At 69.1% G+C, this 15,752-nt stretch overlaps 3 protein-coding genes across 6 annotated transcripts; 2 read left to right on the top strand and 1 right to left on the bottom strand.

Annotated features, from left to right (window-relative positions):
- Positions 1 to 540: 540 nt before the first annotated feature.
- TKFC (triokinase and FMN cyclase) lies at positions 541 to 7,514 on the top strand. The gene is made up of 16 exons (XM_062000612.1): positions 541 to 630; positions 704 to 814; positions 1,553 to 1,734; positions 1,819 to 1,897; positions 2,651 to 2,740; positions 2,832 to 2,866; positions 3,558 to 3,642; positions 3,727 to 3,816; positions 3,928 to 4,044; positions 4,208 to 4,327; positions 5,239 to 5,376; positions 5,918 to 6,024; positions 6,108 to 6,211; positions 6,314 to 6,347; positions 7,081 to 7,170; positions 7,297 to 7,514. Exons 2-16 carry the CDS (start codon positions 721 to 723, stop codon positions 7,447 to 7,449), a joined length of 1,518 nt encoding a protein of 505 aa, XP_061856596.1. The 5' UTR covers positions 541 to 630; positions 704 to 720; the 3' UTR covers positions 7,450 to 7,514.
- Positions 7,515 to 7,961: 447 nt separating this feature from the next.
- LOC133625860 (lysosomal membrane ascorbate-dependent ferrireductase CYB561A3) lies at positions 7,962 to 11,719 on the bottom strand. The gene is made up of 6 exons (XM_062000638.1): positions 11,653 to 11,719; positions 10,092 to 10,303; positions 9,068 to 9,276; positions 8,838 to 8,992; positions 8,545 to 8,701; positions 7,962 to 8,453 (listed from the first exon to the last, which is right to left on the bottom strand). The coding sequence occupies exons 1-6, from the start codon at positions 11,691 to 11,693 to the stop codon at positions 8,430 to 8,432; spliced, it is 798 nt and encodes a 265-aa protein (XP_061856622.1). The 5' UTR covers positions 11,694 to 11,719; the 3' UTR covers positions 7,962 to 8,429.
- TMEM138 (transmembrane protein 138) lies at positions 8,436 to 14,367 on the top strand. Of its 4 annotated transcripts, none has more exons than XM_062000648.1 (5): positions 8,438 to 9,008; positions 12,601 to 12,813; positions 12,919 to 13,090; positions 13,931 to 14,006; positions 14,098 to 14,367. In XM_062000648.1, the coding sequence occupies exons 2-5, from the start codon at positions 12,686 to 12,688 to the stop codon at positions 14,208 to 14,210; spliced, it is 489 nt and encodes a 162-aa protein (XP_061856632.1). In that variant the 5' UTR covers positions 8,438 to 9,008; positions 12,601 to 12,685; the 3' UTR covers positions 14,211 to 14,367. The 4 variants fall into 4 exon arrangements, with proteins under 4 accessions (XP_061856635.1, XP_061856632.1, XP_061856634.1 ...); XM_062000650.1 differs by having other exon boundaries at positions 12,557 to 12,813; XM_062000649.1 differs by lacking the exon at positions 8,438 to 9,008 and adding an exon at positions 11,691 to 11,834.
- Positions 14,368 to 15,752: the final 1,385 nt, after the last annotated feature.

Here is a 15,752-nt window from a genome sequence, read left to right as displayed (position 1 = left end):
CGCTGGGAGGGGTCTCCCACCCCAGGATGCTTGCAGGGGGGGGCTCCCACGGTGGTCTTTGCTGTGGAGCTTGTCCTGGCCTGAACCCCCCCCCCCCCGACATGGCCCAGGAGGCGGTTCGCATTTGGAGCCAGCACAGCCCAGCTCCTCCCTCTGACCCGAGCCGGCATCCCCACCTCACCCCCTGCCACCGCCGTGCCAGGCCACGCTCTCCCCACGGGACCCCCACGTGCGACGGGGACCTTTCCCTGCCAGGCTGGACCTTGCCCTCCCTACACAGTTTGGACTCTGAGCCGAAGCCTGTGCAGGATCTGCATCCCCACCGAGCCGCCGCCATGGAGGTGAGCCCCGGAGGCGGCGGGGCAACCCCCTTCCCCCTGCTCATCCCTTCCCCGTGGGCTCGGGGCTGCATCCCCACGCCTCCCCTCCGCGCCTGCAGGTCCCCAAGAAGCTGGTGAGGTCGGTGCCGGGCTGTGCCGACGACGCCCTGGCGGGGCTGGTGGCGTGTAACGCCGGGCTGCGGCTGCTGCAGGGGCACCGCGTGGTGCTGCGCCACGACCTGGGCGCCGTGCGGGGCAGGGTGGCGCTGATCTCCGGGGGGGGGGTCCGGCCACGAGCCCGCACACGCAGGTGAGACCCTTCCCCCGCTGCTCACGGGGCCCAGGGGGGACACGGAGCCTCACACGCGCTCCTCTCTCCGCAGGGTACATCGGGAAGGGGATGCTGACCGGCGTGGTGGCCGGCGCCGTGTTCACGTCCCCGGCTGTGGGCAGCATCCTGGCGGCCATCCGTGCGGTGACACAGGCTGGGGCAGGTAGAGACACGCACACACACACACAGAGCTTCACCCATCCTCCCCTTCCCCTGCTTCACCCCCTTCCCCCGCTTCACCCCCTTTCCCCGCTTCACCCCCTTTCCCTGCTTCACCCCCTTCCCCCGCTTCACCCCCTTTCCCCGCTTCACCCCCTTCCCCTGCTTCACCCCCTTCCCCTGCTTCACCCCCTTTCCCCTGCTTCACCCCCTTCCCCCGCTTCACCCCCTTTCCCCGCTTCACCCCCTTCCCCTGCTTCACCCCCTTCCCCTGCTTCACCCCCTTTCCCCTGCTTCACCCCCTTCCCCTGCTTCACCCCCTTCCCCCTGCTTCACCCCCTTCCCCTGCTTCACCCCCTTCCCCCTGCTTCACCCCCTTCCCCCGCTTCACCCCCTTCCCCCGCTTCACCCCCTTCCCCTGCTTCACCCCCTTCCCCGCTTCACCCCCTTCCCCTGCTTCACCCCCTTCCCCCGCTTCACCCCCTTTCCCCGCTTCACCCCCTTCCCCTGCTTCACCCCCTTCCCCTGCTTCACCCCCTTCCCCCGCTTCACCCCCTTTCCCCGCTTCACCCCCTTCCCCTGCTTCACCCCCTTCCCCTGCTTCACCCCCTTCCCCCTGCTTCACCCCCTTCCCCCGCTTCACCCCCTTCCCCTGCTTCACCCCCTTCCCCTGCTTCACCCCCTTTCCCCGCTTCACCCCCTTCCCCCGCTTCACCCCGTTTCCCCGCTTATGTTCTGCCAGCCGGGACCCTCCTGATCGTGAAGAACTACACCGGGGACCGCCTGAACTTCGGGCTGGCGCTGGAGCGGGCGCGGGCGGAGGGCGCGGCCGTGCGCATGGTGGTGGTGGGCGACGACAGCGCCTTCGCCGCGCCCAAGAAAGCCGGGAGGCGCGGGCTGTGCGGCACCGTGCTGCTGCACAAGGTCAGCCCCGGGAGGCCCCCGGGACACGGCGCTGCAGAGGGCTTCCCTCCGGGGAGGGGGTGTCTCAGACGCTGTCTCTGGCAGGTCGCGGGGGCGCTGGCTGAGGCGGGGGTCGGCCTGGATGAGATCGTTGAGAAGGTGTCGGCGGCTGCCAAAGCCATGGGTAGGTGTGTGGGGACTCCTGGGGGGTTGTGCTTTGTGTCCCTAGTGCTGGAGGGGCCCTGCAGAGCTGCCCCAGCCCCTGCTCCAGCAGCTTCCCCTGGCTCAGGGGGCACAGGAACGTGTCCAGCTGGGGTTGGGAACCTCCTGAGGAGCCTCCTCACCCTCCCTGGGCAGCCTGGGCCAGGGCTCCCTCCCCTCAGCACCAAAGGGCTTTCTCCTCCTGGGCCAGGGGAGCTGTTTGTGTCCCAGCCTGTGCCCATCACCCCTTATGTGCCCCACAGCCCCCCCTGGGGCTCTGCAGCCTGTAGGGCCTGAGCAGCATTGCTGAGGTGCCCCTGAGCTCAGGCTTCTCTCCTGAGCTGAGCAGCCCCAGGGCTGCAGCCTTTCCTCCTCACACATGTCCCATCCCCTCAGCATCCTGATGTCTGTCCCTGCACTGGCCTCTGTCCAGCACTTTCCTGTCTCTCCTGAGCTGGGCAGCCCAGCACTGGCCACAGGGCTCAGGATGAGGCCTCAGAGGGGTGCAGAAGCTCCCTGGCCCTGCTGCCCACACTCTCTGGCTGCCCCCCAGGCTGCCATTGGCTTCTTGCCCACGAGGCCACGTTGCTGCTCATGTTTAGTTTGTAACCACGCAGGTCTCTCTCCACATTGCTGCTCCCCCTCATCCCTCCTGGCAGTTCACAAACCACAGCCTCCCCCTGCCCCCCACCAGCCCCAGATGCCCCCTGCTTTACCCCCCTCCCCTCCTGCCCAGGTACCCTGGGGCTCAGCCTGTCCCCGTGCAGCGTGCCGGGCTCCAAGCCCACCTTCCAGCTGGCAGACGACGAGATGGAGCTGGGCCTGGGTGAGGAGCTGCCCCCACTGTGCCCCCTCCCTGTTCTCCCCCTTGTCACCCCCCCAAGGCAGCGTGGGCTGATGCCCTCCCCTCCCCACAGGCATCCACGGCGAGGCAGGAGTGCGCAGGATGAAGGTCAGTGGGGTCCCACTGCCCCCCTCCCCGTGCCCCCCAGCTCCCCAGACCCCCAGCTCTGCCTCCACCCCCTCCCCATGCCCCCCAGCCCCCCAGCTCTGCCCTCACCCCCTCCCCATGCCCCCCAGCCCCCCAGCTCTGCCCTCACCCCCTCCCCATGCCCCCCAGCCCCCCAGCTCTGCCCTCACCCCCTCCCCATGCCCCCCAGCCCCCCAGCTCTGCCCTCACCCCCTCCCCGTGCCCCCCAGCCCCCCAGCCCTGCCCTCACCCCCTCCCCATGCCCCCCAGCCCCCCAGCTCTGCCCTCACCCCCTCCCCGTGCCCCCCAGCCCCCCAGCTCTGCCCTCACCCCCTCCCCGTGCCCCCCCAGTCCCCCAGCTCTGCCCTCACCCCCTCCCCATGCCCCCCAGCCCCCCAGCTCTGCCCTCACCCCCTCCCCGTGCCCCCCAGCCCCCCAGCTCTGCCCTCACCCCCTCCCCGTGCCCCCCCAGTCCCCCAGCTCTGCCCTCACCCCCTCCCCATGCCCCCCAGCCCCCCAGCTCTGCCCTCACCCCCTCCCCGTGCCCCCCCAGTCCCCCAGCTCTGCCCTCACCCCCTCCCCATGCCCCCCAGCCCCCCAGCTCTGCCCTCACCCCCTCCCCATGCCCCCCAGCCCCCCAGCTCTGCCCTCACCCCCTCCCCGTGCCCCCCAGCTGCTGCCAGCGGACGAGGCCGTGGAGACGATGCTGACGCACATGACGGACCCGTCCAGCGCCTCCCGCCTGCCCCTCAGCCCCGGTGAGCCCCCCAGGCCCTCTGCAGCCCCCCCTGTGCTCCCCCTGGGCGGGGGTCTCATGCTGCATCCCCTTCCCCACCCTGCAGGAGCCTCTGTGGTGCTGGTGGTGAACAACCTGGGGGGCCTGTCCTGCCTGGAGCTGAGCATCGTGGCTGGCGTGGCTGTGCGCTGCCTGGGTGAGCACTGGGGGGTCTGGGGGCACCATTCCCTGCCTCTCCTCCTCCTGTGTTCTGGGGTCCCTCCCTGCAAACACCCCCCTTTGCTCTTGATCTTCCCCCTCCCCACAGAGAAGCGAGGTGTCCGTGTGGCACGGGCCTTGGTGGGCTCCTTCATGACGGCGCTGGAGATGGTGGGGGTGTCCCTCACCCTCATGCTGGTGGATGAGGAGCTGGTGGGGCTGATTGGTGAGCGTGTGCCCGTGGGGTGGGGGGCACTGGGGTGCTCAGCACCCAGGGCCAGGGTCACTGGGCTGTGCTGGGCTGCCCTGGATGCTGGCCACGCTGGTGAGGATGCAGCTGAGCTGCCACAGCCCAGCTCTCGCTGCTCTCTCGTCTCCTGCTACTCCAGATGCTGACACCACGGCCATGGCTTGGCCCAACCTGACCAAGGCACCTGCCACGAGCCAGAGACAGGAGATCCCAGCACCAAAGGAGAAAGCTGGGACCACGCAGCGTGAGGCCAGCACAGGTACAGGCAGCCCCAGGCAGCTCCAGTGCCCCCAGGGATGGGCAGGGCTGACACAAAGGGGCTGAGGGAATGGGGGGATTCAGCCTGGAGGAGGCTGAGGGGAGACAGGAGCACTCTGACACTCCCTGACAGGAGGCTGCAGGGAGATGGGCTCAGTGACGAGTGACAGGACAAGGGGAGAGGGGCTGCAGCTGCCCCAGGGGAGGTTGGGGCTGGAGCTGAGGCTGAGCTGTTTCCATGAGAGGGGTGTCAGCCCCTGTGCCAGGCTGCCCAGGGAGCTGGGGGAGTGCCCAGCCCTGGAGGGACCCCAAAGCCCTGGGTCAGTGCTGGGCTGGGCAGGGGCTGGGCTCCAGCAGCTCCAAGGGCTTTTCCACTCAACCAGTTCTATGGTTGTGGGACCTTGTCATGACATCCAGCCCCACAGCCCAGGGTGGGGAGCAAAGGGCTGGTGCTGAGGCTCCTCTCAGCACGGGGCTGGGCTCAACACCTGCAGCCTCAGCACCCCACGGCCTCCAGCTCCCCACTTTTGCCCCAGAAGCTGAGGGTTTGGGAGGCAGGACCCAGAGCAGCCACCCCCTGCAGCTGAGCAAGGAGAGGAGGGGCACAGGAGCCCAGGCAGGGGGTGTCAGTCTCTTCTCAGCCATGAGCCACAGGACAAGGGGAAAAGGGGCTGCAGCTGCCCCAGGGGAGGCTGAAGCTGGAGCTGAGGCTGAGCTGTTTCCCTGAGAGGGGTGTCAGCCCCTGTGCCAGGCTGCCCAGGGAGCTGGGGCAGTGCCCAGCCCTGGAGGGACCCCAAAGCCGTGGTGCTGAGGTGCTGAGGGCTGTGGGTCAGTGCTGGGCTGGGGGAGGGCTCCAGCAGTTCCAAGGCCTTTCCCAGCCTCAGTGTCTCTGTGTTTGTGTGGTGCCCACAGGGCCTGGTGCAGCACGGGCACAGCTGGTGCTGCAGAGGGTGTGCAGCACCCTCCTGGATGTGCAGGATAAGCTCAACGAGCTGGACCGTGCGGCGGGCGATGGCGACTGCGGGCACACACACGCCCGGGCTGCCCGAGGTGCGTCGTGGAGGGGGCCTGGGAGGGGGGGACCCAGGGAACAGGGTCCCCTGAGCTCTCCCTTGCCAGGGCACAGGGTCTCCCCAGCAGCTCCTTCCCAGAGGACAGGATCCTCTCCAGCTGTTCCTTCCTGGGGAACTGGATCCCCACAGCTTGTTCCTTCCCAGGGAACAGGGTCCCCCTGAGCCATCTCTTCCTGGGGTACAGGGTGCCCCCAGCAGCCTCTTCCCAAGGGACAGAGTCCCTCCAAGCTGCCCCCTTCTGAGGGCACAGGGTGTCCCCCCTCAGCCATCCCTTCCTAGGGGACAGCCCCCCCCCCAGCAGCCCCTTCCCAAGCGACCAGGTGCCCCCCAAGTCACCCCTTCCCACAGAAGAGGGTCCCCACAACCTAGGCCAGCCTCGAAATGCCTCTGCATCCAGCAGCAGCCGCCCCAAGGCACGGTGGGGATGGCCCTCCTTGTCCCCAAGAGGGACAGGGCTCCCCAGGGAGGGGTCAGGGGTCCCCAGGGCCCCCATGTGCCCCTCACCTCCCTCCCTGCAGCCATCCAGGAGTGGCTGCGTGCCGGGCCCCCGCCGGCAGCCCCGGCCCAGCTGCTCTCCGCCCTGGCTGACCTGCTGCTGGAGAAGATGGGGGGCTCCTCTGGAGTGGTGAGTGAGGGGGAAGGGGTGAGGGTCTGGCTCCTCCTGCAGCCCCCCAGGCGCTGAGGGGGCTCCCTGGCCGTCCCTGGCAGCTCTACGGGCTGTTCCTGACGGCGGCCGCGCGGCCCCTGCTGCGCCGCAGCGACCCCCCGGCGTGGGCTGATGCCATGGACGCTGGCATCGAAGCCATGCAGAGGTGAGTGCTGGGGGCTGGGGGAGAGAAGGGGGGATGCCACAGCGACCCCCTGATCCCACTGTGGCACCCTGACAAGCCCCACCCCGTGTCCATCCTGCACAGGTACGGGGGAGCTGCGCCGGGGGACAGGACCATGGTGAGTGATGGGGGATGTGGGGCAACCTCCCTCAGGGCAAGAGGAAAGGGGCTGCGGCTGCCCCAGGGGGGTGTGAGCCCCTGTGCCAGGCTGCCCAGGGAGCTGGGGCAGTGCCCAGCCCTGGAGGGACCCCACAGCCCTGGGTCAGTGCTGGGCTGGGCAGGGGCTGGGCTCCAGCAGCTCCAAGGGCTTTTCCACTCAACCAGTTCTATGGTTGTGGGACCTTGTCACGACATCCAGCCCCACAGCCCAGGGTGGGGAGCAAAGGGCTGGTGCTGAGGCTCCTCTCAGCACGGGGCTGGGCTCAACACCTGCAGCCTCACCACCCCACGGCCTCCAGCTCCCCACTTTTGCCCCAGAAGCTGAGGGTTTGGGAGGCAGGACCCAGAGCAGCCACCCCCTGCAGCTGAGCAAGGAGAGGAGGGGCACAGGAGCCCAGGCAGGGGGGTGTCAGTCTCTTCCCAGCCATGAGCCACAGGACAAGGGGAAAAGGGGCTGCAGCTGCCCCAGGGGAGGCTGAGGCTGGAGCTGGGGCTGAGCTGTTTCCCTGAGAGGGGTGTGAGCCCCTGTGCCAGGCTGCCCAGGGAGTGCCCAGCCCTGGAGGGATCCCAAAGCCGTGGTGCTGAGGTGCTGAGGCTGTGGCTCAGTGCTGGGCTGGGCAGGGGGTGCTCTCCAGCAGCTCCCAGGGCTTCTCTCAGCCATCCAACCGTGTGCTGGTGTGTTTGTGTGGCAGCTGGACTCGCTGTGTGCTGCAGCCCAGGCCCTGCAGGCTCTGCGCAGCCCCGGCGCCGACCTGCTGCAGGTGCTGGCCACGGCCGTGGAGGTATGTGGTGAGGTGGGGGGGGTCCCCAGGGTGGGCTGGCAGGGTGGGAGGGGGATGTGTGGGGTGTGTGGGGCTGGCTCAGACCCCCCCTGAGCACACCCCCCCCCGTGTTTCCCTGCCCTGCAGCGCGCCGGGGCGGCGGCGGAGGCCACGAGGCACATGGAGGCCGGGGCGGGCAGGGCCAGTTACATCAGCTCAGCTCAGCTGCAGCAGCCTGACCCCGGGGCTGTGGCTGTGGCTGCCGTGCTCAGGGCTGTGCTGGAGGGGCTGAGGAGCTGAGCAGCTGGCCCTCGGGGTCACCCCCTCACTGCACTGCCAGCGTACCCCCAAATAAAGCTCTGTGTGTCCCCAGGCTGGTGCAGAGGGTCCATCCCCAGGGGAGGGGGGTGGGGGGGTGACAGGGCTGCACCCAGTTTGGCCAGGACGTGGCCCCTGGGTGTGGGGGACAGGAGCAGAGACTCAACCCCTCCTGTGCTGCAGCGTGTGACTGTGCTGGGGAGGAAGGAAGCTGCTGGGGCTGGCTGAGAGCACGAGGCTCACACAAGGCTGGGCACGGGGTGGAGGGGCCTGGAGGAGGAGGCAGGGGCTGGGGCAGAGCTGGCCCTGTGGCAGGGGTGAGCAGGGGGCCAGGGGAGCTCGGGGAAGGTTGTGTTGGGAGGAGCCAGCCAGGCCAAGCTGGTTCAACCCCGAGGCAGCGTGGCTGAGCAGCAGGACCTGCTCCCCAGGCACCCACCCTTCCCAAACAGCCCCAGAGCCCCCTCCTGTCCCCAAGGACACGGGTGCAAGGGCAGTGCAGAAGCCCAGAGCTTTATTCCATGTCCATGAGGGCTCTGGGGGGGCTGCTCGGCTCGTCCCCCACCCGCAGGGGGAAGGCACAGTGTGGGGGGTCCCTTTCTGTCCTGAGGCCCTGGCACAGGAGCTGGTCCCAGGGCTGGGGGGAAGCAGCACTCCAAGGCACTTGAAGGCTTTTGTGGTGGCTTCTGACCCAAGGAGGCTCTGACAGCTCCTGCTGAGAGCCCAGGGAGGGCGAGTGGTCCTGGCAGGAGAGGCTGGGGGCTGGCAGTGGAGGCTGCAGGAGGCTGCAGGCAGGAGCATCCCACCGTAGCTGCCCTCCTCCCCAGGCCCCGAAAGGAGGCAAAAACCAAACATCCTCACCGCGGCGAGGAGCCGAGGCCGTCCCTGCGCTGAGCGTCGACGGGCGGCGAGCAGAGCAGGGGGAGGGAGGAGAAGCGCCGGGGGCGGGGAGCAGCGGCTCGGCCTCAGCGCTCGGCGCCCAGCAGCGGCTGCAGGGGGGGAGCAAGGGCAGGGCAGCGCTGAGCCCGGGGCTCGCACGGCCCGCCCCCGCCCGCCCCGAGCCCCGACGGGAGCCGCTACCTGGCACGAGTCCGGGGAGGCGGCGTCGGGGCGCTTCCAGCTCGGCCTGGCCAGGGCCCCCAGCACCAGCACCCCGAAGAGGAGCAGCAGCAGCCCCAGCACGTTGGCAAACACGGCCTCGGCGGGCAGCAGCTTGTACTCCGTCGTCCCGTTCTTCCTGAGGGAACGAGGAGGGGCCCGGAGCTTTCCTTGCCGTGCCCAGCTCCGCCCCAGCCCGCAGGGAGCTGGGCATCACCCTGCTGCTCCCGAGAGAACCCTCCCCCAGCCCCCCCCAGGGCTCCCAGGCCGCTCACAGGCTGAGGAAAAGCTTCTCGTTGATGCCTGACACGCAGGAGGCCACAGCCAGCAGGAGGATGGTGGAGCCAAAGAAGAGGTGGACGGGCTTGTAGAGGGCACGGAGCCAGGCGGGAGCCCAGGGCAGCAGGAAGGCGCTGAAGCCGGCCAGCCACTGCGGGGAGACTGAGGTGAGGGGCGAGGCCGAGCGAGGCTCTGGGCTTGCGGGGAGGGTCGGGGCGCCACGCACCTGGCAGCAGAAGAGGAGCACGGTGGCCAGCCCCAGCCAGCTGTGCAGCGAGTACGCGTCGGGCGTCCCGCGGGCGGCGTGGAAGCGGAACACGGCCACCAGCCCCAGCACCGCCAGCGCCAGCGCCCCCAGCGCCAGCGCGCCGTGCACAGCCTTCCACAGCAGCCTGCCGCCGCGCCGCCCCCAGGGCAGCCGGTAAACCAGCGCGGCTGGGGGCACGGGGCACGGGCTCAGGCGGGGGCACAGGGGCCAGAGGGGCGGGGGGGGGGCGGAGAGGCAGGGGGTCAGAGAGGGGCAGGGGGGGCAGAGAGGGGCAGGAGCTCAGAGAGGAGCAGAGGGGCAGGGGGAGCAGAGAGGGGCAGGGGGGGCAGAGAGGGGCGGGGGGGGCAGAGAGGAGCAGGAGCTCAGAGAGGGGCAGGGGGGGCAGAAAGGAGCAGGAGCTCAGAGAGGGGCAGAGGCTCAGAGAGGAGCAGGAGCTCAGAGAGGAGCAGGGGGGGCAGAGAGGGGCAGGAGCTCAGAGAGGGGCAGAGGGGCAGGGGCTCAGAGAGGGGCAGGGGCTCAGAGGGGGGCAGGGGCTCAGAGAGGGGCAGGGGCTCAGAGAGGGGCAGAGGCTCAGAGAGGCTCAGAGGCTCAGAGAGGGGCAGGGGCTCAGAGGGGGGCAGGGGCTCAGAGAGGCTCAGAGAGGCTCAGAGAGGGGCAGGGGCTCAGAGGGGGGCAGGGGCTCAGAGGGGGGCAGGGGCTCAGAGAGGCTCAGAGAGGCTCAGAGAGGGGCAGGGGCTCAGAGAGGGGCAGGGGCTCAGAGAGGGGCAGAGGCTCAGAGAGGCTCAGAGGCTCAGAGAGGGGCAGGGGCTCAGAGAGGGGCAGAGGCTCAGAGAGGCTCAGAGGCTCAGAGAGGGGCAGGGGCTCAGAGGGGGGCAGGGGCTCAGAGAGGCTCAGAGAGGCTCAGAGAGGGGCAGGGGCTCAGAGAGGGGCAGGGGCTCAGAGGGGTGCAGGGGCTCAGAGGGGCCGCGGTGCCGGGACTCACCCGCGCCGTACAGCACCACCAGCCCCGTCACCATCAGCAGCGGGTGCCAGTTGAACATGTGGGCGCTGCCGTCCCAGGCGAAGCCCCCTCGCCAGTGCTGGCACCAGGCGCCCACAAAGGCCACGCACACGATGCCCAGGCAGCACAGGAAGGCACAGAAGGGCAGGAAGGGCACGTCCAGCATCTCGGCGATGGGCTGAGGGTGCCTATGGCTGGGGAGAGAGAGAGAGACTGAGAGGGAGAAGCTCAGGCTCTGCCAGAGCTCTGTGGCTGCGCTCCCCAGGGGAGGAGTCAGCCTGAAAGGGGAACCAGCACCCAAAGCTGCCTGCTCAGGGCTGTGGGGTGGGCAGGGTGAAAGCAGCACCCCAGCATGCTGGACTTGAGAGTCCAAAGCTGTCCTGGAGCCCTGCACCTTCCCCTCATCCCCTGTCCCTGCTGGTCCAATCCCTTCCCCTCCCTTCCATGCACACCTGCAGCTTCCACCTTCACCCTCTACATCTTCTTCCCCCTCAGCTACACGTTTGAGTGCCTAAAGGGTGGGTGTCAGGAGGCTGGGGCCAGTGTTTGGTGTGTGGTGGCCGGTGCCAGGGCAAGGGGTGATGGGCACAGGCTGGGACACAAACAGCTCCCCTGGCCCAGGAGGAGAAAGTCCTTTGGTGCTGAGGGGAGGGAGCCCTGGCCCAGGCTGCCCAGGGAGGCTGTGGAGGCTCCTCAGGAGGTTCCCAAGCCCACCTGGACACGTTCCTGTGCCCCCTGAGCCAGGGGAACCTGCTGGAGCAGGGGCTGGGGCAGCTCTGCAGGGCCCTTCCAGCCCCAGCACTGGGGGATTCTGTCAAATGATCTCATTTCTGGTCCCTGGGGACCTCTCCATGTTCCTCAATGAAACGTGTCTCCAGCTTGCCCTCAGCCCAGGAGAGCTGCCCTCAGCAGGCCTGTCCCTAAGGCAGGGACACTGTTTGGGACCTGCAGAGCTCTGAGCCTGCTCCCTCTCCAGCCCCAAGCTCTGCAGATGTGTTGCCCTGTGTGGTAGATGCTGTGTGGCCTCCTCTCAACATGTTTGGGCTTGGCTTCAAAGTCCTGACCTCACTGACCTTGCCAGCACCCCGCTGGCTTCGAGGGTGGATGTGCCTGTGCCTGGCTCCACCAGCTCCAAGTGCCCAGGTCCTGCAGCACAGAGCTCCAGGATGGCTCCGAGAGCCCATAGGCATTCAGGCAACACTCTTACCATCTCTCTAGCCAACAGCCCAGCCCCCTCCAGCCCCCGGCTCCACCCCAGCGCCCGGCCGGGCTGCAGCGGGGGCGGCGTGCGGCAGCGGGGCCGCTCTCATCCGCCCGGCGATTTGCATCTGCCCCCAGCAGCAGCTATTTGCGTCTCGTCCCCGGCTGAGCCGGGTCAGCCCCGTCCCTCACGGGCCCGTCCCTCCCCGCACCCCCGCACCCCGGGCGGCTCCGGAGCAGCGGAGCGCGGGGCCCACCCGCTGCCGCCAGCCGCCGCCCGGCCCCGCGGCCCCCCGGCGCCTGTGCCGAGCCCTCGGGGCCCGTCCGGCCGCGGCGCCGGTACCTCGGCGCCTCCGCCCGCTCGGCCTCCCCGGCCGCCTCCATCTTGGGCGCCGCCGCTCTGGCCGCTCGTCTCCGTGGTGGCTCCGCCGACGGGCGCGGAGAGCGGCGGCCACAGAGAGCGGCGGCCGGAGCGGCTCCCGCCGGGGCCGCCGTTGCCGTGGGGACGGAAGGTGGCGGCCGCAGGTCAGCGCGGGCCGCGGGGCGCGGGGAAGGGACCCCGCGGGGGCTGCGGCCCCACCGCGGCGGGGGAACGGGCTGCGGGGCGAGGGGGGACGGGGCGGGGCCGCTTCTGCCCCCAAAGCTGCGTCCCCGCGGGACGGAGAGGAGGCCGCGGGGGCGAGGACCCCTGCTCCCCACAGACCGCCATCGCCGGGGCTCGCTGAGGGAAGGACGGCGCGGCACGGGCCTGCCAGGGCACGGGGGGCTCCGTCCAGACCCCCCCGTCCGCCCCTTACCTGGGAGCGGGACGGCAGTGCCTCCTGCCCGGTCCCCAGCGCCCTCATCCCGTCCCCGAGCCGCTGCCCGGGTCCTGGGGTGGGGTGAGACGTGCCCAGACGTGCTCCTGCGGCGTGGCCGGCTCAGCACCGCGCTGCCCGCGGAGCCCCAGGCAGCCCTGGCCAGCGGGAGGGGAGGGGAGGGGAGGGACCTGCCTGGATGCTGCTGCTCCCTGGCTCTGTGTTGCTTCACCTGCTTTCTGCCGTGAGGGTGGAGGAGGGAAGAGACTGAAGCTGAAGCCACTCAGTGGAGCTGAGGGGAGGCAGCTCATCGCCGGCAGAGCACGGCTCCACGTCCTCTGTGCTGGGAACGGGCAGGAGCTGCTGTTGGTCTGACTCTTCCTGGAGTTTCCTGGCAGAGGAGGGTTGGGTCTGTCCCTCCCTGAGAAAGGAAACCTCCACTTCTCCCAGGGAAACCTGCACTCCTCCAACCTTCGCTCCACAACCTCCCCCAGGTCCCCGCTGCGGCGAGAGGCGACGCTGAGCCCCTTCAGCTCCACGCCATGAGCTGCTTCTGCTCCTGGGGATGAAGGTTCCAACATGCTCCAGACCAGTAACTACAGCCTGGTGCTGTTCCTGCAGTTCCTCCTGCTTTTCTACGACCTCTTTGTCAACTCCTTCTCAGAGCTGCTGCGCACGGCCCCAGCCGTGCAGCTCGTCCTCTTCATGTGAGCACCAAGCAGGGAATGGGCAGCTCCCCCTCAACACAAGTTAAAGCTCCTTGGCAGCCTTGGCACACCATGTCTCACCATGTCTCTCTCTTTCTCCTGCAGCATCCAGGACATTGCTATTCTCTTCAACGTCATCATCATCTTCCTCATGTTCTTCAACACCTTCGTTTTCCAGGCTGGGCTGGTCAATCTGCTCTTCCACAAGTTCAAGGGGACCATCGTGCTGTCAGCAGCCTACCTGGCGCTCAGCATCTCCTTCCACGTCTGGATTATGGTGTGTGGGGCTGGGGGCTGCTCCTGAGGGCAGAGGGAGGCCATGGTCTGGCACCTCAGGGACAGTTTGGTGTCCCCCTGCCCGAGCCCTGCGGAGGCATCGGGCTGGAACGGGATGAGGAGGGATCCCAAAGCTGTGGGGCTGAGGTGCTGAGGGTTAGTGCTGGGCTGGGGGTGGGCTCCAGCAGCTCCAAGGCCTTTCCCCAACCCAAATGAGTCTGTGGAAGGGAGCTGCCCCATCCCAGCCCCATTCCCCAGGGGCAGGAGCCCAGCAGCTCTGGCTCTGTGCTGGCAGAGGAGCCCACACTGGGGTTAATCCTCCCTGCAGGCTGTGACAGCAGCTCCTGCTTTCCCTGGGGTTAATGCCCAGCAAACAGCAGCACTCAGGGCTGGGGCAGCCCCCTCGGCATGAGGGGCACTGAAGGCTCTCAAGGGCAGCCCAGCTCTGCCCACACAACCTCTTCGTCCTATGTCCTGCTCTAGCCGCTAAAGGAGCAGCCCACTGCCTGCCCAGCCCCTGGGGCTCTGAGGGAGGGTCAGTCCCAGCCCCCTGCCCCAGGGGAGCAGGGCCTGGGCTGCAGCCCTAGGGCTGCCCACACTGCCCAGGCAGGGGATTGATGGGGATTTACAGGGATCTCAAGTCTGAAGCCAGAATAGATCCCGACTCGCTGGTTAAATCCCTTGAGCTGCTTAACCTTTGGGGTGAGGGGCTGCCCTCCAGCCCACAGCAGCACCCCTGGCCCACACACAGCCTTGGGGCTGAGCGAGCCAGAGGCACAGGGGTGATTCCCAGCTCCTGCCTGTGTGTGTGTGTCTGTGTTTGCCTGTCTGCCTGTCTCAGAACCTGCGCTGGCGGGACTCCAGCCGCTTCGTGTGGACCCAAGGCCTCCAGACCCTTTTTGTGTTCCAGAGGCTGGGTAAGAGCTCGTGGTTGCAGGGTCCCAGCTGGGGTCCTGCCCTCTGAGGAGCCCTTGGGGGGCCCTGGCCTCACCCTGCTCCCTCCCACAGCGGCCGTGCTCTACTGTTACTTCTACAAGAGGACGGCGGTGCATCTGGGTGACCCTCTCTTCTACCAGGACTCGCTGTGGCTGCGCAAAGAGTTTGCTCAGTTCCATGGCTGATTCCCTGCGGCTCTGGGCAACTCACCAGCAATCCCCACCTCATGGATGGCTCCTCCTCCTCCTCCTGCTGCTGGGAGTCAGCCAGAGCCTCGCTGCCCATCCCAGCGCCGCAGCCTCTGTGGGGAGTTGGAGGGTTTTGTAAGCAGTAAAGAAATAAAGGAAGTAAAGAAATAAAGGGTAAAGAAGTGTGTGTTCTGCAGAGGCTGCCCGGTGGGCTGCACACCCCAGGAGCCCCCCTACCCCCTGCTCTCCCCTCTCCTGCCCTCCTCCCACCAGCTCTGCACTTGCAGCCACGCAACGGGGCCGCTCCCGCCTCGCTTTACCCCTGGGAGGGGGGAAGGGGTCGGTGGGGCCGAGGTGGGGGCCCGGCGGTGGCTCCCCGCAGCGCCGTGTGCTGGATGTGGGGCTCGAACCCGCAGCCTGGCCGTCGCCGTGGCGCCGTGTGCTGGACGCGGGGCTCGAACCCGCAGCCTGGCCGTCGCCGTGGCGCCGTGTGCCGGACGCGGGGCTCGAACCGGCAGCCTCACCGTCGCCGTGGCGCCGTGTGCCGGACGCGGGGCTCGAACCCGCGGGCTCCGGGCGCAGAGCGCAGCCGTTGCCATGGCGCCGTGTGCCGGACGCGGGGCTCGAACCCGCAGCCTGGCCATCGCCATGGCGCCGTGTGCCGGACGCGGGGCTCGAACCCGCGGGCTCCGGGCGCAGAGCGCGGCCCGTTCCCGCGCGCGGCCGTCACCATGGAGACGGAAGATGGCGCCCAGGGGTGAGCGCTGGGCCGCGGCGCGGCGCGGGGCCGGGGCCGCTCGGAGGGGCCGAGCGGGGCAGCGGGAGCAGGGCGGCGGGGGCTGGGCGGGGAGGGGAAGGGAGGCCGCAGCAGGGGAGAGGGCGGGAGCGGCGAGCGGCGCCGGGGCCGGCCCGTGCCGCCCCGAGCCATGGCCGCCGCGCTCCCGCAGGCCGCCAGCGCTCCTCGGCGCCGCTCCAGGTGCTGCTGTTCCTCAACGGCTGGTACAGCGCTACCTACTTCCTCCTGGAAGCCTTCGTCTTCGTCTACAAGGGTGAGCCTCCCCGTCCCGGCCCGTCTCGCGGCCGCCGGGAGCTGCCCCCCGCCGTGTGCCGGACGCGGGGCTCGAACCCGCGGCGCGCCGGGCCCTGAGGGCAGCGCTGGCTGTGCCCGCAGTGCTGCTGCTGCCCTACCCCTCCACCAACCTGCTGCTGGACCTGCTGCTGCTCCTCCTCTACCTGGGCACCGAGGCCACACGCATCTTTCTCGGTGAGTGCCAGAGCTGCCCAGGGGGTCGGGAGCGTCCCCCGGCCTCCCGAACCGTGTGTGTGCCCCGCAGGGTCCAAGGGCAACCTGTGCCAGAGGAAGGTGCCCCTGTCCATCAGCCTGGCCCTGAGCGTCCCTGCTGCCGTCATGGCCACCTATTACCTGCTGCTGCAGACCTACGCCCTGCGCCTGGAAGCCATCCTCAGCGCCATCCTCCTGCTCTTCTACGCCGTGGAGCTGCTGCTGGGCGTCCTCACGCTGCTCTCCATCTCCAGGTA

This window comes from Colius striatus, chromosome 7, assembly GCF_028858725.1.
Source record: "Colius striatus isolate bColStr4 chromosome 7, bColStr4.1.hap1, whole genome shotgun sequence".
Lineage (NCBI taxonomy): Eukaryota > Metazoa > Chordata > Aves > Coliiformes > Coliidae > Colius > Colius striatus.
The sequence above is the reverse complement of the archived record's forward strand: the minus strand, read 5'-3'. Positions and strand labels throughout refer to the sequence as shown.

Coding starts and splice junctions, on each gene's coding strand:
- TKFC (XM_062000612.1), top strand. CDS start 721: ATGCTGACCGGCGTGGTGGCCGGCGCCGTGTTCACGTCCCCGGCTGTG. Junction 6,025..6,107: donor TGGGGGGCTCCTCTGGAGTG/GTGAGTGAGGGG, acceptor CGTCCCTGGCAG/CTCTACGGGCTGTTCCTGAC. Junction 7,171..7,296: donor TGCTGGCCACGGCCGTGGAG/GTATGTGGTGAG, acceptor CCTGCCCTGCAG/CGCGCCGGGGCGGCGGCGGA.
- LOC133625860 (XM_062000638.1), bottom strand. CDS start 11,693: ATGGAGGCGGCCGGGGAGGCCGAGCGGGCGGAGGCGCCGAG. Junction 10,304..11,652: donor GAGCGGGCGGAGGCGCCGAG/GTACCGGCGCCG, acceptor CTCTCTCCCCAG/CCATAGGCACCCTCAGCCCA. Junction 8,993..9,067: donor TGCTCCTCTTCTGCTGCCAG/GTGCGTGGCGCC, acceptor GTCTCCCCGCAG/TGGCTGGCCGGCTTCAGCGC.
- TMEM138 (XM_062000648.1), top strand. CDS start 12,686: ATGCTCCAGACCAGTAACTACAGCCTGGTGCTGTTCCTGCAGTTCCTC. Junction 12,814..12,918: donor GTGCAGCTCGTCCTCTTCAT/GTGAGCACCAAG, acceptor TTTCTCCTGCAG/CATCCAGGACATTGCTATTC. Junction 13,091..13,930: donor CCTTCCACGTCTGGATTATG/GTGTGTGGGGCT, acceptor TGCCTGTCTCAG/AACCTGCGCTGGCGGGACTC.